The 19,764-nt window shown below is 42.0% G+C and overlaps 1 protein-coding gene across 2 annotated transcripts in view; it reads left to right on the top strand.

The window, feature by feature from the left end:
- The window catches only part of igdcc3 (immunoglobulin superfamily, DCC subclass, member 3), a 56,147-nt gene that overhangs the window by 19,123 nt on the left and 17,260 nt on the right, over positions 1-19,764 (top strand). The window contains exons 1-6 of one of the 2 annotated variants that reach the window (XM_035628709.2): positions 9,944-10,160; positions 10,437-10,581; positions 10,706-10,836; positions 11,176-11,313; positions 13,416-13,574; positions 16,560-16,725. In XM_035628709.2, coding sequence (XP_035484602.2) covers positions 10,124-10,160; positions 10,437-10,581; positions 10,706-10,836; positions 11,176-11,313; positions 13,416-13,574; positions 16,560-16,725 — 776 coding nt within the window. In that variant the 5' untranslated portion in view covers positions 9,944-10,123. Of the gene's footprint in view, positions 1-9,943; positions 10,161-10,436; positions 10,582-10,705; positions 10,837-11,175; positions 11,314-13,415; positions 13,575-16,559; positions 16,726-19,764 lie in introns of those variants that run through there. The other variant, XM_035628707.2, reaches the window with a different exon arrangement.

The raw sequence follows: 19,764 nt of genomic DNA on the forward strand, positions 1-19,764 counted from the left end.
GGCAGTGAGAAAGTGAAAGGGAGGAAAGAAAAAATGAGGGTAGGCCTGCCTAATATGGATAAGCAGAGAAGTGTGTCATCCACTGAGAGATTGCCATCTACATTCACTGACACCACAGATGCTGCCAAAAGGAAGATTTGAGGACATGCACATATACATTGTATAATACATATGGAAATTAGCTCAATTTGTGGCTCAGGCCTTTTGCTTTTTGCTGTTTTGATTGAAAAGACTGGACCAGGGCTACGAGAGGAATCTAATTATTTTTGTTAACACAGAATCTTTTGAGAAATGTGTGTACTATTTGAATTGTAGATGAGCGATTTACATGACTGCATATAATATCCTTGTGCACAGTGTAGCTGAAACCAAAAAGATGAAAGATTTTGCAAAAATAATGATGACAGCTGTGGAACCGCTGCTGTTATTGTATTGCTCTTGCACAGACAGTATGTAAAACATTTGAAAGGTAAAGGGACGTTCAGACTCTGAAAGACGCAGAGTTGTTATTATATATTATACATTAGCCCAGTTATAGTTATAGTAAATGTAGTTGTGATTCACACATTCGGTATCAGTTACATGATGGGTGGAAAAAAATGTGTGGGTCAAATCTCAACACAGAACAAAATAACAATTGGGGTAGTTGAGGACAGCTTATGATTTCTTGCATAAGTATTTCCACTGCTGCCAGAAAATATTACTAAACGTCCATATTCTACCAAAAATACAAGCAATAATTGATGTATCGTAAAGATTATTATTAAAAAACTCATCAAGTTCAATGTAGCCCAAGCCTTGGTCTTGAGAATTATTTTAAATGGACAGCTTGCAGTTGTCACTGCTGTCTTGATGGATTTTTGTGTGTGCGTGTGTGTGTGTGCGTGTGTGTGTGTGTGTGTGTGTGTGTGTGTGTGTGTGTGTGTGTGTGTGTGTGTGTGTGTGTGTGTGAATTTTTGACAGGACGGCATTTTTGCAGGCTGTGATGTGAGGATTTGGAAATCAGCAGGGACGCTAAGACACAGATGAATGCCCAATGGGAACCACGCAGCTGAGGCACAGTGGGCCTCCCTCTTACAACTACCAGGGGCTTCTCGTGTGTGTGTGTGTGTGTGTGTGTGTGTGTGTGTGTGTGTGTGTGTGTGTGTGTGTGTGTGTGTGTGTGTGTGTGTGTGTGTGTGTGTGTGTGTGTGTGTGTGTGTGTGTGTGTGTGTGTGTGTGTGTGTGTGTGTGTGTGTGTGTGTGTGTGTGTGAGAGAGATGGAGTGACGAAGGGGTGAGATTTACACAGCCGTTTGAGCCATTTGGGAAGCCCAGTTTTTAGGGTGCTGTGAGATGCAGTGGAGCGCATTGACCGGTCCCGCCCTGCGTCTTTCAGACGTCCCGTGGGAGTGCCAGATGTGGGGTCATCCATCTACCCCTGGTTCAGACCAGTCCCACTGAAAGTCACTGTCAGATGCATACTTAACACTGCATGCTACACTCTCAGAGAGGAACACACACACACAAACCCATCTTAACAGTTGTCCTCTAATGAGGGGGAAATAATGAGTGTTAGACTGAGGAGAATTGTGATGCCAAATGTCCCTCCATGTTGTTATTCAGAACCACTGCTGTCTGCAGGCCTCGCTTATTTCTGGCTTCACAAAACAAGAGGCGGGGACACGCCAAAGAAGAATTTAATGGCATTTCCATTTGAATACAAAGGTTATTTTACCCCAGATGTCTCTGAACGTTTGAAAATATTTCACTCCGTCTCGCAACAAGAAACAACAAGACAAGACAAGGACAAAGCAGGTGTATGTTTTTTTTTAGCTTTTTGTGCAGAGAGCGTACAGTGAATGAGCTGTGTGAGAGGCTGCACATAATTCATGTGGACATGACCTCATATATATACATGTGGGATGATGAGAGAGGCATCTCATTTTAATTCTAAAGCAGACCGTTGCATGCTGAGGTATTGGCGATTTTTAATTAGATATTTGGCCTCTGGGCGACTAGTGAATGGCATTGTGAAGGCAGAGCCTCTTCCCAGCAGCAATCAGGTGTGGAAATAAGAACAGTAAATTGTTTTGTCATCATCAATGCGATATGTGCATGTGCAATAAACACATTGCAAAAAACTGCCAGTAACATGATGGGGGGGGGGCCAAGTAACTATCTTGCAATCCATGGATATAGCACATTTAGAGAGAAGAGAAAAGGTAGGAGGCCAAAGAGTAGCTGCTTTCAGACATGCACTGAAGTCCATGTATTTTCCTGATCTTTTCAGGAAGGAGGAGGAGGCAAATGTTGCTTAAGATATTATCTGGAACTTTTCCTGCCAGCCCATGTGAGAATACAGCAGGAAAATCTCTGGAAGATTCATGGAAAATATGTCTCTTGTTGAGTACATGTGTGTTCGTCTCAGACTATTTCCTGCTATATTCTTCATATGTGATGGAAAACTCCAGCAAATGTTTTGACCCAATTTTCTGGACATTTTCCCGTCTGAAAACCTCTAGAGAAAAGACAATCTTAAGGTTAGCTTCTGTTCTACTTGCTTTCGGTTTACAATGTATTTGGACTTAAAAGTTTTCTTTTTTATCGCTTTTTCTGTAAAGTTTGAATATGTTTTCTGCACAATTTCTGAACTAAATGTGTGATTGCACTGGACAGAAAAACTGGAGCTAGGATAGAAGTTATTCACGTGTCCAACCACCACAGTTCCCACGAGTCTTAGGCAAGGAGAAGGTTCTCAAGTTAACTTAGAAAATGAAGAGAAGTCCACTATCATTATTCAACTTCATAGAAAAAAAAAATTCTGGCAGAGGCGAGTGGAAAAGTGGCAACCCTGACAAGGGCATCTCTCAGGGGCCATCCCACATGCAGTGTCCTTAATAAGGTGGTAATTTGGCAGAGGGGCAAACAAAGGAGGGAGGCAAGTTACGAAGAGATCAAATTCTTTCAAGTAGAGGATTCCAGGCTTCAGTTATGGGAGAGTAACTCTTTGTCCCTTTTTTTTTTTAAACCAGAGCAGAATCAGAATTGCATCCCCAGTGTACAACCAGGGAACAGAAATAGAAAACTGTAGGCTGGGTATTGATTGAGGAGAGGTGTCATTTTCTTAAACCTATTAAGTTACATTCAAGCAATATAGCTAGATATCGAGTTTAAAAACAGTTCTTAACTGTCCTCTGTCCGCTTCTTTCACCAGCCAGTCGACCTTCTCTCCTGCATCAACTTTTTTGTTGGTGATCGGAGAAAACATCATTAAAGACCTGGGCTCTGTGTGTATGTTTGTGCCTGTGGGTGTGTCTGAAAGGATGCACAGTAATACAGGATGAACCCCCAGGAGACGCTGAGACTGGATGTATGAGCATACAAAAGCGTGGGCCCTCCTGCACGTTGAGGAGCTGGACATCTGTATTCTAGAGTGAACTAGTAATGGGCTGTGTGGTATTTTTGAGCCAATTTGAGCCATCGCTCTGATTATCATGAGAGAGTGTCTGAAGTTTTATAATGAGTATGCAGTTTTACGCCCAGTTAGTCCTCAAATGATTCAAAAGACCCCACTCTTTTTGTTCTCGAACATCAAATCCACTCTTTGGCGCTTGCAAGACTCTGCATGCACAAACACCTATCAAGCAGTTTTTTTTATTAGAAAAATGAAATGGTGTCAAGAAGTTTGGCACTTTGTCAGTTTATTTCACATCAGATCCTAGATTTCACGGCACTTGTTATTTTAACCCTCCCCCTCTGTTGTCCTCCCCCAGCCTCTCACTCTCTTTTGTCACTCGCTTGTCTTTAATCTCACCCAAGCCATGACTGGGAATCATTTAAATAATCCCTTAATTTTGAGCATCTGTTGTGCTGTAATGGGTCTCTCTTTAATTAGGGTCTGCATGTTGAAGTGAGGCTCAGTGCGAGGATTTGGGGCGACTCGTCCCACGAGTGTAGGGACGGCTGGGGGGCCTTGGGGGCTGGAGTGGGAAGACCAGAGGCCGGATGATGGGGGGAGTTGGTGGAGGGGCCATAGGTGGCAAGTATAGGGGTGTGAAGACGGTACATGCACAGTGTGACATGGGAGGGGAGGGGGGGGGCAGGCAATATACCTTTCCCATCATACTGTCTTTGTGCAACAAATAGCTTTTATCAATAATCACGGTGCTGCTAATAGATGATTCAGATCAAGAAGCTAATTTATAATTTGATAAATCCCCCAAAGGCCAGTTGAAATAATCAACCCACCAATTGAGTTTGATGTCATGGAAGACTATAAGGAAACCAGTGCATTTTGAAGCTGAAACCAGTGCATTTTTGTCCTTTTTGCTTAGAAAATTACTGAAGTGGTTGATTGACTTTCAAAATAGTTGATAGTTAATTCTACGTCAATTGAATCATTTATTTATTATTATCATCTATTATTTATCAGGTCTAATTCAGTAAACAAACTGCACCTCTGAAGGATCAATTTTTCTATCCAAGGGCAACTTACTTGCTTTTCCTGAAGATTTCAGGTGCATTGCTCCGTCAACATCAGCAAACTGACATTGTGTCCTTGTCAAGGACCTGATCCTGATTTGGAGCATTTCTTTTACTTATTTACAAAGGTATAGGTAATCACAGAACGGTAAGTCAGAATGCATTACAGTGTACCAGGGTTTCTATTTTTCTGGTCACTCAGCATGTCCACTACTAATTCCCTTGGTTAAACAAAGAAGAAATGTGAAGCATGTTTGTGAGTGCTAACTATTGTAGCACTGCTGCTCCCTCCACCTCCTACAGGGAACCTTAATAGCAGCCATCAATCTTACTATATTTAACTTAGTGCACACAAGCGCCACAGTATTGATCAACACAACAGGGTAAGGACAAACCCACCATTGTAAATGTCCAATGCAAACAACCCTGCAGCACAAGCAGAAAAGGCAATTCGATTCCAGTCAAAACTATTTTGCAATGCGGAATTGGCAGTAGGAAAATCTGTCATGTTCAGCTGTGAATATAGGAAATCAAATCGGGAGAATCACGGAAGACGACGAAAGGAAATGCTGTGCAATCATGGAAAGAAAAACTGGGTTGGTAATTGAAGGGGACAGAATGTATTTTTTCTTTGGTTGACATTTAGCTGATCCATGTGGGCTCTGACATATGGAGGAACTAAAATAGTAATTAATCATTTTACTAATTATATATTAAATGTACAGTAAAATTGTAAAATAGAAATTAATACTTTTTTGGTAACATTTATTCATTCACAATTTACTGATTTGGATTTTAATGGGCATCAAAAATAGGTTTGTTGGCGCAGACTGAAAAATCTCAACATTAATGAATGGATTAAGAAATTGGCTTTTTCGCTTCTCAAAGGATGAATCTGCCTTACTTCTCTCTGGTATCACCATGAAGTTATGTGTATTTTAATGAAATATCTGGTTAGCTACTGGTCGTGTTGCTGTGAATTTTGGTACACACATCCATACCCCCTCAGGATGATGTAATTTCCTTGACGATCACTTGACATTTTATCTAGCACAATCATTTGATCAAAATGTAATTTCTCCAATACCTTGGTCTACGACTGCTTGCCCACGAAGCTAATTAAATTCCCATCCGCCTCAGGTGACATTTATGTCTCACAGAGCCACATGGGTGGCTGAAGACTCAGCTGATGTATCGTGTCCTTATTGTTCATTTTTGTTGAAGTTTGCAAAAACCAAAGTCTAAAGAAATAATAAACTTTGCACCGACTGGACGACCACATGTGCATGTTGGTCAAGGCACAATGCTGCTCATATTCCAGATACAACATATAGGTATGACAGGACATGCATTTTTTTCTGGAGTAAAAGAGTAATTAAAAGCTTTTCCGATTCGTAGCAAGACAACATGCATCTGAGGACCTACTGTTCAAATCGTATTACAGGTTGTAGAGCTTTTAATACAATCGATCAATACGCCTGGTTCCCGAGCTCCTCTGTCCACATTTACATCTGCCACATGGGACCAGATGTGCAGCTCAGCCGATACTTTTGCTCAGCCAGGTACTGAGAGAGGAAGGTGTTGATAGTGCTAACGCATTAAAGGAGGATAATGAATGTGTGTCAGAGGAAGACTGAGTATATCTTACGCACGTGCAGCCCTTCCTTTCATAGGTGATGAGTATCACGCACCACAAACCTACAGATTGATCACAAGAGTGCCCACGCTTGGACGCAGGGTGGTGGAGGAAGTAGGGAGGGGGTTGGTGGGCAGGGAGCCAATAAAATATCACATCTGCATTAAAATGCCATCTCTGGGGTCTCGGCGCCCAGCCTGCTATTTCAAGGATGCCTGTTTAACGGCTGTTGAAGTGTGCGCTCTCCACGCTGGAATAGCACTGTACACCATCTCCAATATTTATGTGCCTCGTCTCTATTTTACTGGTTTACCACAGTGGGTGTGGAGTGGGGTATGGCAGTCATCACCCTTGGTTGAACAATGAACGTGTGCTTAATGATGTCATAGGCTTGAGGGGACTCGTAGGGGGTGGGGCAAGGGATGAGATGAAGGACCTAGAGAAGTGTATACAGTAGGTGGGGAGTTGGGGGGGGGGGGTTGTTGGGACTGAAAGTAAGAGTAGATGTGAGGGTGGGTGATGACATTATAACGCGAGGGTTCACTGAAGCTTTACGCCATAGCTGCAGGTTTGAACGGTGCTGTAGGATGTATGTCCCTCTGCCAGCATCATTACCTCTGTCGTATCAATGACTCATCTCCAGCAAAACATTCATGTGACCGGACGTCTGTAAAAAAAAATACATGGAAATGTCCATGTCCAAAACAGCCCAGTTTTGGGCTTTTAATCACCTTATACATTATTCTCAGTTGAGTCTGTGGGTGTGTCTGATTGATAATTACCTTGGGGCCATTTGGCAAAAAAAAAGAAGAAAAAAAATTCAGCCAGGGGTCATTAAGATAATTAAAATTGAACCTCCATTTCCTCATTATATACACCTGAGATGCTCACATGACAAAAAGGGAAATTAATGTACTTAGATTTTTGTTTTACATGACCAGTAATTTGGAATTGAAGGATGGGAAAATTCATCAATGTGGACTTCCCTTTTAGCTTGTCGTCAGCCCCTCACATCAAATTATCTGTATTAGTATATCTGCACTTGCATTCATATTTCATCCTTTGTGCGACTTTGTGAGATTCCAGGAAGAATAATGACCATTTGACATTTTGACCTTTAAAACAACCTTTTTCATGCTAATCTCTGCCTGGTGGTTCTTACTCGTCTCGGAAAATATTCGGTTGTAAATTGTGAAGCACACACAGTGGGGCACTGCCACTCACTTGTTGGATATTGTTAGATGACCAGAGTTTTGTCAAGAGCCGATTTACAGCTAAGCTACCTATCTAAATCACCACGCCTCGCAATTCCTGTCTCTGACCTTCATTCATATTACTGCCTCACTCATTCTTCTTTTGTGCTTGTCACAGAGGAAACCGTCAAACACCTGTCCAAGGAGCAATCTCCTCCCTGTGCGCTTGTGTATGGATTTCTAGAATAGAATAAACCCCAACCATTCAGATACCTTATTACAGTAATTAGACCTGCACCATTTAAGCCAGCAGTGACATGCTGGTAGGGGACGGTGTTTAATCATGTGCGAGTGTCTGTCATCACTGGAAGAGGAAGAATGAAAACAAACGGAGTAACAGGTCTGTTGCTGCCGGGGGTGAGTGAGGGGCGCCGTACTGCCTTGTGCATGTGTATCTGTCTTTCCCTTCAGCGAGGGCGATCAATATAGTTGTGTGTTTCTGTTGAAGCAGCTCTTTGAATTTATTTATATGTATATGCTGCAGCTGAGCTACATCGCTTTAGACTCTGGAACCTCTCCAACAATAATCCGCATTGTCTTTGTGCAGCATGGAGATTATGTTTTCCCTTCGCATCCGGCAGGAATGGATAACAAGTTTGTCTGCATCTGTGTATGTAAACGTGTTGTGATTTTCCCAATTGTGTTGTGCTGAGTGTGTCGACGGTCGCAGGGGTGTGGAGAAATGGAGGCTTGGAGAAATCCATGGTTTATGCATGAGGGCCAGGGGTGGGGCCCGTTAGGGGGGGGATTTGTCGGTGGACACACTCTCCAGCCGGATCAGTGGGACACCATGACTACTTGGCAAAGATGCACCAGAGGGATCCTATAGGCACCGGCCCTCTTTTGTTCTTCGGCACAGTACAGACGTGTGCATCTTCATTTCAGACTATTTTCCAAGTCAACAAGCTTCTTCGGTCGCTCCTTGTTTTCTCTGCGTTGTGTTCTGAAGGATTTCTAGCCGTTTCACTATAACTAACCTTCCTGTATCAGCCGTGTCAGTGGCTTCAGGGCTTTCTGTCAGTGCTATACTCTCTGCCAGTCTCTGCATTACAGCAGGGCTAGACGGACAGCACTGCTGATTGCTTTTGTCAACACTGTCTAGGAAACCCATGAAAGTTGTATTATGGTCCAATATTCTGTCATTGGATATAAACAATCATTTTATATATTTGACAAATTTGCAATGACTCCTACCCAAGTAAACTCAAATGAAAGTGTTTTACGGCTCGCAGTTCAATGCGCCAAACAGGAAACTATTGTGCAAAGAACATGTAAAGTGCTGTATATAGTGGTTTGATGATGAGATACTACTGATATTCATCCAAGCTATCAATGCTCTGCAGTGAAGTTGACCTAAAACATTTTATGGCTACTAGAAGGTTGTGTGTCCCAGGTGGAAAAATTGCAGTTGGCCCCTTGAGGAAGGGACTTAGGCCGAATTACCCCCAGTGAGATGGACAGCTATTTAAGTCTAATTTTAAGGCCTTGTTGTATAGGTAGAGGCAAAATAAAAAAAAATATGAGCCTGAGAAATCTGTCAGGCTTAGTAACAGTCAGATTTTTCTCTGCATTTTAATGATCTCGATACAAACAGTGGAAGCGGTGAATGTGCCAGTTCTTCCCGCAGAGGACTTACAGCTTATAGGGAGATTGCTTATCCAGTGACTACTGGAAGAATACTGAATTAGCATGTTTAATTTTTCATCAGAGCTCCATACATCCATTCAAAGATCTAAGGTCAAGTCGTGTTGGAGAATGCAACACTTCTCATTAAGCCCTGAAATGGAAAAATCACAGCATTGAACCCGGGATGCAGCCACAGTGGTGTAAAGTGCCACTTTATATGAAGTCTCTCTCTCACCTGCTGTCTCTCTCTCGCTCTCTCAATTTTTTCCCCACTAAAAAAGAATATTTGTGTCTTGGTTATATTTAAATAGACATTTAAAACTGCTGCGTCACTACTGTATATCAGCAACAGTATAAAATGACATGTCAGAAAACTATTCACGGTGCAAAAAGCTGTGCAACAAACATGTTGCTCGGGACCAATAATATGCACAAACACTTACCAAACATATGAGGCGGGGGAGGCTAAAGACATTAGTGGAAGGACCAACAGACAATAACCCGGCTTGTTTCAGGCGCGAGCCTTCGGCGTAGTGCTGCTTACCACTCGCTCGTCCTGAATTAATGCAGGCTACAGGTTGGGAAGAGCAGCAGGTTATGAAATAATAAGAGGTCCGTCGCTCTTGTTATGCTAACAGTGTTCAGATAAGTCCCCCCCCCCCCTTCGTCCAAGTTAATTATGGTTGACATTTAAATGAGTACACTTGTGTTGAAGAAGGTGGGAGGACTGCGGAAGCACAGGGCCTCTCTCTAATTGAGTTTGTCGCTGGCTCCACCTTTGATGCCGCCTTTGTTCTGCAGGGAGGAGATATGTGAGGTGCAGCTGAATGAGGCTCTCTGTAGGACTGTTGATACTGGTTTTTCGTGTGTGTGTGTGTGTGTGTGTGTGTGTGTGTGTGTGTGTGTGTGTGTGTGTGTGTGTGTGTGTGTGTGTGTGTGTGTGTGTGTGTGTGTGTGTGTGTGTGTGTGTGTGTGTGTGTGTGTGTGTGTGTGTGTGTGTGTGTGTGTGTTGTATTTGTCGTTGTTAGCATGAATTTATAAAACGGCGCCTGACTCACATACTAAATGTTTACATATGGCAGGAAATCCATACGCAGGCCCCGTGTTTGGACCTGATCACCTTCAGCACATGATGATTGCGGCTCATGTACAACTACTGTACATGTGTCGAATGCACCCACGGTATAGTTTGCGTGGCACAACAGAAATCACAGATGTAGGGATGTTATCTGGGGAAATAAACTTGTAACTTTCGGAAAAAATTAATAATTATGGGACTGGAAACAACACTGTATTAATCGGATATACATGTTGAAAGAATAATGGTGTACATGTTTACTGTGTATGAGTATTACAGAAGTAGTTCTCTCCTGGAAACAGTCAAGCTTGTTGCTCTGCAGTTGTGTTGTGATGTTGTGGCCTTATATGTCCCCTCCCTCTTCCTCCCTCCCTCTACAGCCATGGCAGACTTCCATGTCCAACCAGATTCCGTTCATGCCGAGGAGTCCGGCGTGGCCAGATTCCAGTGCCAGATCCATGGTCTGCCAGAGCCTGTCATCAGCTGGGAAAAAGACAGCCGTCCGGTGGACACCAAGGACGAAAGGTTTGGGCCAAACCACAGCACAAGCTGACCGTTATTGGAAATGGCAGCACATCATAGGTTGCTTGCAAAGGTCTCATCGTATGTTTGTCTTCTCCCGCCTTATGTTTGTTTTTTTGTCTTGCAGGTACACCCTGCTGCCCACGGGTGTTCTGCAGATTACTGGAGTGCATGAGGAGGACAGCGGAAGGTTCTGCTGTGTGGCCCATAACAGTGCAGGGGTGAAGCACAGCACTGAGGCAATCCTCGCTGTTTCAGGTTGTTAAATTTAATGAATGTCACAACAACACATCATTTGCAGACTGTTATTTTTGTCACATGGAAGCAAGCAAGCAAGCATAAATACACCCCCCCACTGTAGATTAACTTTTAAAGCTCTGTTGTGTGCTGGTCATTGTTCTCTCCATCACTGCTGGAAAACAACCACTGCATTCTCCTCCATTTATCTACCCAGCATATTTCCAAACCTATTGTTCCTCCGCCCGATCCAAGAGATACAGCACATCAAGCTAATGCACTCTAGAGAAATCCAATTAAAGGATGCCATCCATCATTCTCATTCCAATCTTATGTCCCCCGCTCCCCTTCTCCTTCCAGGCTCCCAGTCATCTGTCTACAAAGAGCCTATGATCCTGGTCGGTCCAGAAAACCTCACCCTCACTGTTCACCAAACCGCCATCTTGGAGTGCATTGCAACTGGATACCCCCGGCCCATCGTGTCTTGGAGCAGACTAGGTGAGAACATTGCCCGATCAGATCAAAGACAAGGCCCCAGGGGGTGCATGTATGTAGTTTTAAATTTTTCATTGTGTGTGTGTTTGAAGAAATATGTGCCACAGTGTGCATTCGTACACGTACAGTGTTTTGTGTTAGCCCTGTAGTGCTTCGTGTCCTTGTGTGTTTGTATGTTCAGCAGAGCTTTGATCTGGCCGATATTGTGTAATGTGTTCACAGAATACATTTGATACAGCGGAGCTTTGTGTATACATGAGGCAATGGGATTCAACATTAGGCCTTAGGGCTAAACATTATGTTCAACTGTGTGTTGCTAAATGCTCGTTTCATCTCCTCAAGAAGTAGAACCTCCTTCACTGGAGAGCCTCTGAGTAATTGCAATGAGGTGCTGAGACAGATACGATTAGTTTCCCCCTTATGTCATGTGCATTTTTTCTTGACTATCAGTCAAAGTCTGTTGTGACCAATACTTCAATCTGGTATCTGTTTTCTTTACCTATTATCCAATCTGATTTTCTGTTTCAAATGTAAATCGTGGCCCCCCTCCCAAGCAGTTGGGCATAATCAGATTGAGGGTATTGCCTTACACAATATCGCTTGAATGAAATGCTAACACGATGAGATTTGTATGTATTAGATTACGGCAGGGAGGCTTGGATAAGATGCATAATGAATCTGATAGTTTCACATCAGTCACTCCTTAATGCTGGAGTTTGTTTGCTGCTATTCATTGCACAGCCTCCGCAGCTTGCGAGGTTGTGCTCTTTCTTTTCTGACGCTAAGTTAATTAGTGCCTGACAGAGAGAAACTGATGGAGGGGGCAAGCGGGAGAGAGAAAGAAATATAGTTGAAAAGGGCAAGAAAAGAACAAGATCGTCTTTGTTGAGACAAAAGCTCACTGGACTGTTACTTCTCAGTCCAGCGAGTCTGTTAGTGATAATGAAAAAATCCAGAAAGCGCAATAAAACATAATAATGTCAGACGCCGACTGAAACCACTTGGTAAGCAATTCAGAGTGATCTATTTCATCTCCATAATTTTTCGGGATTAACTGCAAATATTGTCCACTCCATCACCACAAGATTGGTTCTTGTCTAAATGAAGCTGTGAGTTTACAGGGTGCCGCTTGAGTGTTAAACTGACTGAGATTTTTCTGAATCGCAAGCTGTAATTTAAACATTGAATTAACTTTAAATCAAAGATGCACCTAAAAGGTACACTGCTGAGTAGAGACAATATGGTTTGTTTCTCTGACTTGAGCTCCTGCCTCTGCATGTGCGCCGCATGGTGCCCATCTCCCTGCCTCCCCGCCCGGCCTTTTAAACACATCAAACCAGGACAATACAGGCTGCAGATGGAAGTTATAGATGGGAGTAAAATGCCCCCTTGGCCCCATAGCTAATATCACAGGCAGACTGAAGTCATTGTTGGAGTTGAGACTGCAGCTAGGGAGCAGGGGAAAGTGTGAGCTTATCATGTAAGTACAGCTAGAGCAGAGAGGAGGCAGCCATGGATTGTGTTAGCAGATATGAGATTAGAAGTCACAGTTAGAGTTTCTGGTCCCCCGTGGCGGCTGGAACATCTCCTGTGTAACCATTTCAAAGTAAATGTACTGCACTTTGAGGCCGGACAAAGGAGTAATGCCTCGATTAGCTGACCCTCCATTAGAGAACTAACATTTCAATTCAGTGTAATGTGTTATAAAACCCGATGATCTAAATATTCAACACTCTTTTACAACCATCACGTGCCAGATAAAGACGACCAATTATAGCATGAACCTCCCTCTCTTTCTTACCTCTGTGTCTGTTCTGGCAGCTTCATCACAAGGAACGACAATTCTGAGAATCGCACACTACACTCTGAAGGGCCAGAAATAGCACCACCTCCGTCAGCTTGTGACCGTAAATGTGCAGTGTATTTAGTCAGTCCTTCTTGATGGCAATCTCAAGCCCACTCTGATCTTCACTGTAGTGTGCACATCCCCACCCAACATGTCCAGTACATGTGCACAGCGGGTCCTTTTTTTGCCATCTTATATAAATTATTTCTGCGTTTTTCCTGCTCAACTGGTCTTATCCTCTCCCTTTTTTTCTGACTAGATGGCCGTCCCATCGGTGTGGAGGGAATCCAGGTGCTCGGCACAGGGAATCTGATGATCTCAGACGTCAGTGTGCAGCACTCAGGGGTTTATGTGTGTGCCGCTAACAAACCAGGGACGCGTGTTCGCAGGACTGCTCAGGGACGTCTGGTGGTCCAAGGTGAGTCCTGGATGAAAGTAATGTGCCATTTTCAAAAAAGATAAGGAAGGAGGTGTTGAGGGAAACTCATAAATACATCCGTGGTCTGGTTATAAGCAGACAGACAAACCAAACGGCATGTAACTTCACCCAAAGCCGGTCCATATCTCCATGGGGCCTGAGCAAAGTTCTGCTAAAGGGGCCCTCCTACCTCACCTTTGAGCCATGTCAACCATTTATGTATATATATAATATACATAACACTATTTAAACTAGTTGTATGCGACTCCAAAATCATGGATATTCCATCCTGTTTAAAACAGAATTCTATAAAGGTATCCTTCAGAGATTGATTAGAGGATAAGATTGTGCAGATTTTCCTCAAATCTTTAGAACTAGTAATGTTAGAAGATATGAAAGTGAGAGAACTTCTATTGACTTTTTCGAGACTGTAATTTACTGTCTTTATATGTGGACACTGCGAAGCCAATGGTATTTAAATAAAACTTTCATGTGCACACATTTTGCCAAATTGGCAAATTCTACAAAAATAGAATATTTTTATCTCCTTTTTCACTGTGGTAGTTATGAGACTTTTACACTCTCTGAAGACACTCATATCCATTTTTTTTAAAGCTTTCTAACATCAATATTACCAGCAAATTACAGGTCTTTCATTTCCGTTGCATGTATGAATCCAGTCTCACAGACCAAGAGCACAGAAACAATGTCTTCAATGAAGATGTAAGTGACAGACAGTTATTCAGATCATTTGTTTAATTTGATGCAAATATAAAGCTCCTTGAATGACTATTTATTTATTTATTTATTTATTCAAAGCCCAATAACTAATGTGGGTTATAATTCACACATTTCAAAAGCAACAGGTAAAAACTATGGTTTTAATAATGTCCAGTGAGTTTGTAATGCAAGAGTGTAGTATACTCTAAAACCAGAACATAAGTTTTAAAAAAAAGAAATACCATTGATTTGTTATAATATGTAGGTTAGAGACATGGATGTTTTGACCAATGGGATGATGCCAGGTGTGGGTGGCCCTGTGCATTAATTATCACCGAGCAAGAAACATCCAGCATCTGCTTCGCTCACATATTTATCAGATGGGCCACACTTTGCTTCAGCTGATAGCAGTATTGATCCAGATCAATATTTCATTTTATCTGCCTGTCAATTCTGAGACAAGCCCCTACCCTACCAGGAATAAAGAAGATAAGCCAAAGATGTTAATTTAACGCCAATGTCTTTTGTCGATTTTGTGAAAATTAAGCTGTACCGTTTATTCCAAATAAATATAAGTTAGGCCTATTTCATTAAAAGAAGAAAAAATAAAGAAGATGATTTTATTGCTTGTCCTTGAATTGGTCTATCAGTCTGGTGTAAATAAGCCATTTGACACCTGTGTGGATATGAGAGGGTGTCAGTTCCAGCAAAGCAATCATGAAGTCAGAATCCAAATGATTACAGACTGATGACTTCTGAAACCCTCACACATCACACAAATGCACCGATACAGCAAATCAATTAGGCTAATTTTTGCTCTTTTGGGCTACAAAATGAGAGACACGAGGAACAAAGGGGGAGTCAAAGCGTGTGAGCCAAATGGGAAAAACAAGATGGATGGATGGTGCTGATGATCTAACCCACACCCTCACAGGTACAAATCAATATCTTCCCGAGCTCCTTCTGACCTTCACCTTTGAGAAAGCCCTCAAAGAGGGAGTAGAGCTGGGGAGGAGGGAGAGATAAATTGACAAATCACAAGCTGTCAGCAGCCGCCTTTCAAATGCCTGAGGGTCCCTTAGCTTTTCAGATGAGAAAATGGAAATGCTTACATTGTCATACGACATTTTGTCTATTGGGATTGGAAGTATTGTCTGTGTAGAAAAGAACATATATATATATATATATATATATGTAATAATTTATTCCCCTGTACCATAGAGCTCCATTGTTGTTCTGCAGTATTGCTATATTCCTTCATTATGATAAATCTGGACACTGCAGTATATTTTGAGTGAATCCGATGTACAAATGCGTAATAAACGACAAAATTCACTATTTAGTGCTGTTAAGTTGCAATTCTAAAGCGTTTTATAAACTGGTGTCACTGCATCTTTCTTAAACCTGTAATTTCACATTTCGTCTCCCATTGCTCAATCCCACTGAGTAATGATGAGTAAAATGACTGGTAAGGTAGGAAGGAAGGACAGTGGAGCTTTTTTCCCCCTACTGTTCCAGCTGGTTATCCTCCAGTGATGACTTGGATGTTATAATAACCATAACATTTTTATGGAGTTAATATGCTCATAAATACCTTTGGTTAACAAATCATTGAAAACTGCCTGCACAATAATGAGTGCACAGCAGATGGTGACGCCTGCCAGCTCAAAAAAGCATGAAACCCAGGAATCAAACTCCAGGGGATGGAACCGTGCAGTAATCACTCTGTGGGAACCGTTTCAAATGGAGAGGTTATTACCACTGATTGGTCACAACTTGAAAACCTGTAGGATGGGTAGAGAAAGGATATGATGAAACTATAAAATGCATCACTTTATTTTCATGTAAATGTTGTTTTATTCTCTAGTACTGATAAGACTTACTCCTTCCACATTTCTGATCTTCTCTCTCCCTCTTTTTATTTCCCAGAATTTGCATTGATCTTGTGTCTTTGACAATCCTGATAATTGACCATGAATTATAGATTAACCATATTATTTATGCCATACACATCTATTACTCTTCGTTTGTGTGTACACAGATGACCTGGATACCCCACAGGCTCTCAAGCTTTCTTGCTTTTTCTGTCTGCTATTTTATCAATGTTTCCCTCTTCTCTTGTTTTCTGCCACATGGTCATAAATGAATGGTTTGCGCCTCTGACGTCTTTGGGTTTGTTCCCTTCACGCAGATTTCTCTGCAATTTCCTGTTGAGTTGGGGAACGAGGCCGGTTTATCTAACTCTTTTATTCCTTCCTCTTTCAGCTCCAGCAGAGTTTGTTCAACCTCCTCAGTCCGTCGCTCGTCCTGTCGGCACCACTGCCATCTTCACCTGCCAAGCCCAGGGCGAACCTGAGCCCCAGCTCACCTGGCTGAAGAACGGGCAGATTCTGGAGCCTGGGGGCCACGTCAGACTCAGGAACAACAACAGGTAAAAAAAACCCATTCATATATATAGAGATTTTAAGAGGATAAACAAAACTCACAACTGTGATTCCAAAAAAGTTCCTATTAATGGTTTATTTATGCAGCATTGTTAATGATGAATGAAGCATTAGTTACAACATGACTTTTTCAGAAAGAGGTACAATGATTAACACTTTCTTAAACTATCAGAATTATGTCGGCCATCACATAATCCCGACTGACACAACCCAGCTTTCTTTTCCGACCGTCACTACTCTCAGAAGTAATATGGACGTCAGTATTAATTGCGACTTCATCGATCTGATCATTGTCAGAGTCAAATGTTCAGTTTCTCTTCAGTTTCTGTCACTTCTAACGCTGCAGCTGCTCGAGTACGTGCCTGCCAAGACGTGAACCTCAGTCTATTTGTACCTTTTGTATTAACACGATATTGGATTCTTTCCCATGGCAGTCCCCAGGAATGCTATGTGGATAATGACTGAGCAACCAGCTCTGTTAGTTACCATTCTCAGCACCGCACTCTGTGAAGGCCGCCTGTTGTATGAAGCCTTTATTCTACAGTCTCTGTATGTGGCATTGAAGAACCATCTTTGCAATAATACTGTATAGAGGTCCACGTGCGTGTATGACAGCAAACTGCTTTACTCCAGCTAATGTGTTTTTGAGTAAGTTCTGAAGGATGCATTACTGCACACGAACACTAAAATTTGCCGTCAACCATCCATGTATATTGTAATCGCTCGTAAAAGAGAAATATTAAGTGAAAATGCTAAATATGCACCAAAGAATCAATACTTGAACTCTTGTTGCAGTGAGTGAAGGGAGCAGACACCTCCATCGCTCACATACACTGCTCCATTCGCACTCGCCTCTCCCAGCCTACATTAGTCAGAGAGATGGAGTGAGGGACTAACAACCGATGAAGGAAGAGAGGGAGGAAACAAATTGGAGGCCAGACTTCAATGTAGGAAAAAAAAGGGAGAAAAATCACCGGATGGTCAAAGAGAAATGATGAGTCCGCAGGAAGAACAAATGAGGAGAGAGGGAGAGAGAAAGATGGAGCGGGTAGTCGGAGCATCACAGCGTTTCCATTTGCTACCATTTGTGTATGACCTGTTATAATATGGATCTCATGCATCACAAACTCTGCACTGTGATTGGTTAAGGAGGCAGGACTCAGCTTGAGATCTACCATTAGCTAATGAGCTCATAAAGTCAGCTAGTTGACCAGGAAATGCAGGAAAAGCAGAGAGCAGAGCAGCTTGATGCCCATCCTCACAATTTTTACTGTGAAGCCGAACCGTTTGTTTTGTCCGCAGAGGACATTACGATCTGATTCATTACCACAGTCGACTGCAACCTCACACTTGAGTGAATGTGAAAAGCAGAGTTAATCCATGTCTCCTGTAAAATATTTTTGTATGAATCTAATTCGCTTTGCCAGTTATTTCTTTTGGAGGAAATGTTTTTGCGGCCTAAATTTCATTCGCCACCAACTAGGTAAACAACCATCAATTATTTTAATCATTGATTTAACATGTCAGCATTATTTTTTGATTAATCAACTGATTGTAAGACAATGGGTTATGATATAAATACATTTCCTAATGCCTTGATTAACAGATAACATTCGTATTTGCAAAGCCAAATCCAGAGTCACTTTGGTAATTATTCTTAGAAATATTATTCCTGATTACTGGTCAACTCTCTTCACAATGCTTCCTCTGATTCATAAAGATGACGATGCCAAAAGCCAGTCCATTATTTTTTTCTCCTTTAGACTGTTAACACACTAAATTGATGTCAGAAAAAGTTGTAGTTTTGTTTAGATATTGAAAAAGTCATCTACATCAACTTTTTTGTCTTTTTCAAGATGATGAAGTGAAGTTATTAATTTTTAAAACTGTTTTAACCTTTATTATTAGAAATATGCATCAAGTCCAGTGTCTGTAAATAAAGATTGATGACATAAGGGCTCCCTTAAAGTGAAGCCAAAACATCCTGATCGCCCCCTGGTGACTGACTGCGTGGCAGGACAAAAACCCTGCCTCGTTCATGTTAGCAGATGGGACATGGGCCAAACTTTCAAAAAGTCAAAGTAGACAGCAAAAAAAAAAAAATCCCCATAGATGGTTCATTGTGATAGTTCATTCTGTCATTGTCGGTAACTGAGATAAGATCAAATTGGTTCTGAGTATTTGATACTATTAGATAGATAGATAGATAGATAGATAAATACTTTATTCATCCCAAGCTGGGGGAAAAAGGGTTGAGAGCTGAGCTTGAATCGCAATTGTTGGTCGGAAAATTGAGAGTAAAGTGAGATTAGACCCAAAGCCCATTAAGCCATGAGGTGTGGATTCTAGTGTAGGTTGAAGTATCGAAAGGAAAGAAAATTATATGGCATGGGGAACAATTTACCTCCTGAACAAAGCCCAAACCAAAGTAATGGTATGCAAATGATATTCAACTCCAGGAAATACAATAATGCTGTTCTTATATACAGTGTATACTGCACACACACACACACACACACACACACACACACACACACACACACACACACACACACACACTTATTAAAAGATCTCTGTTAGGTATGGTGAGCTCTCAATGTACATTATATCTATGCTTGAGTGTGTAGATATACTGTGTGTGTGTGTGTACACTCTTGGCTCTCTATGACGCTGACCTTCAAGAGCAGCTCGGACGAGGGAAGGAAAGGGAATCGATTGTACATTTCATTCACACACACGCATGCAGACACATTAATCAAAAAGCAAGTGAGCCCATATGTGCACAAACAGCCCTGTGGTCCGTACCATCATTCATTTTGTGCACACGCATAATCAAACATGAACATTGGTGGATGAAAGTGTTGCCGGTAACTCCTCATCCTGACACACACACACACACACACACACACACACACACACAAAAGGAGAAGACAAAGCTACTTGAAATGCTGTATAACATATGATGATTGGCTGCTTCTGTAAACAGATGCTGCTGCTCAGAGTGAAGTTGTGTGTGTCACAGATCT

The sequence above is a fragment of the Scophthalmus maximus genome, chromosome 4 (genome assembly GCF_022379125.1).
Source record: "Scophthalmus maximus strain ysfricsl-2021 chromosome 4, ASM2237912v1, whole genome shotgun sequence".
Lineage (NCBI taxonomy): Eukaryota > Metazoa > Chordata > Actinopteri > Pleuronectiformes > Scophthalmidae > Scophthalmus > Scophthalmus maximus.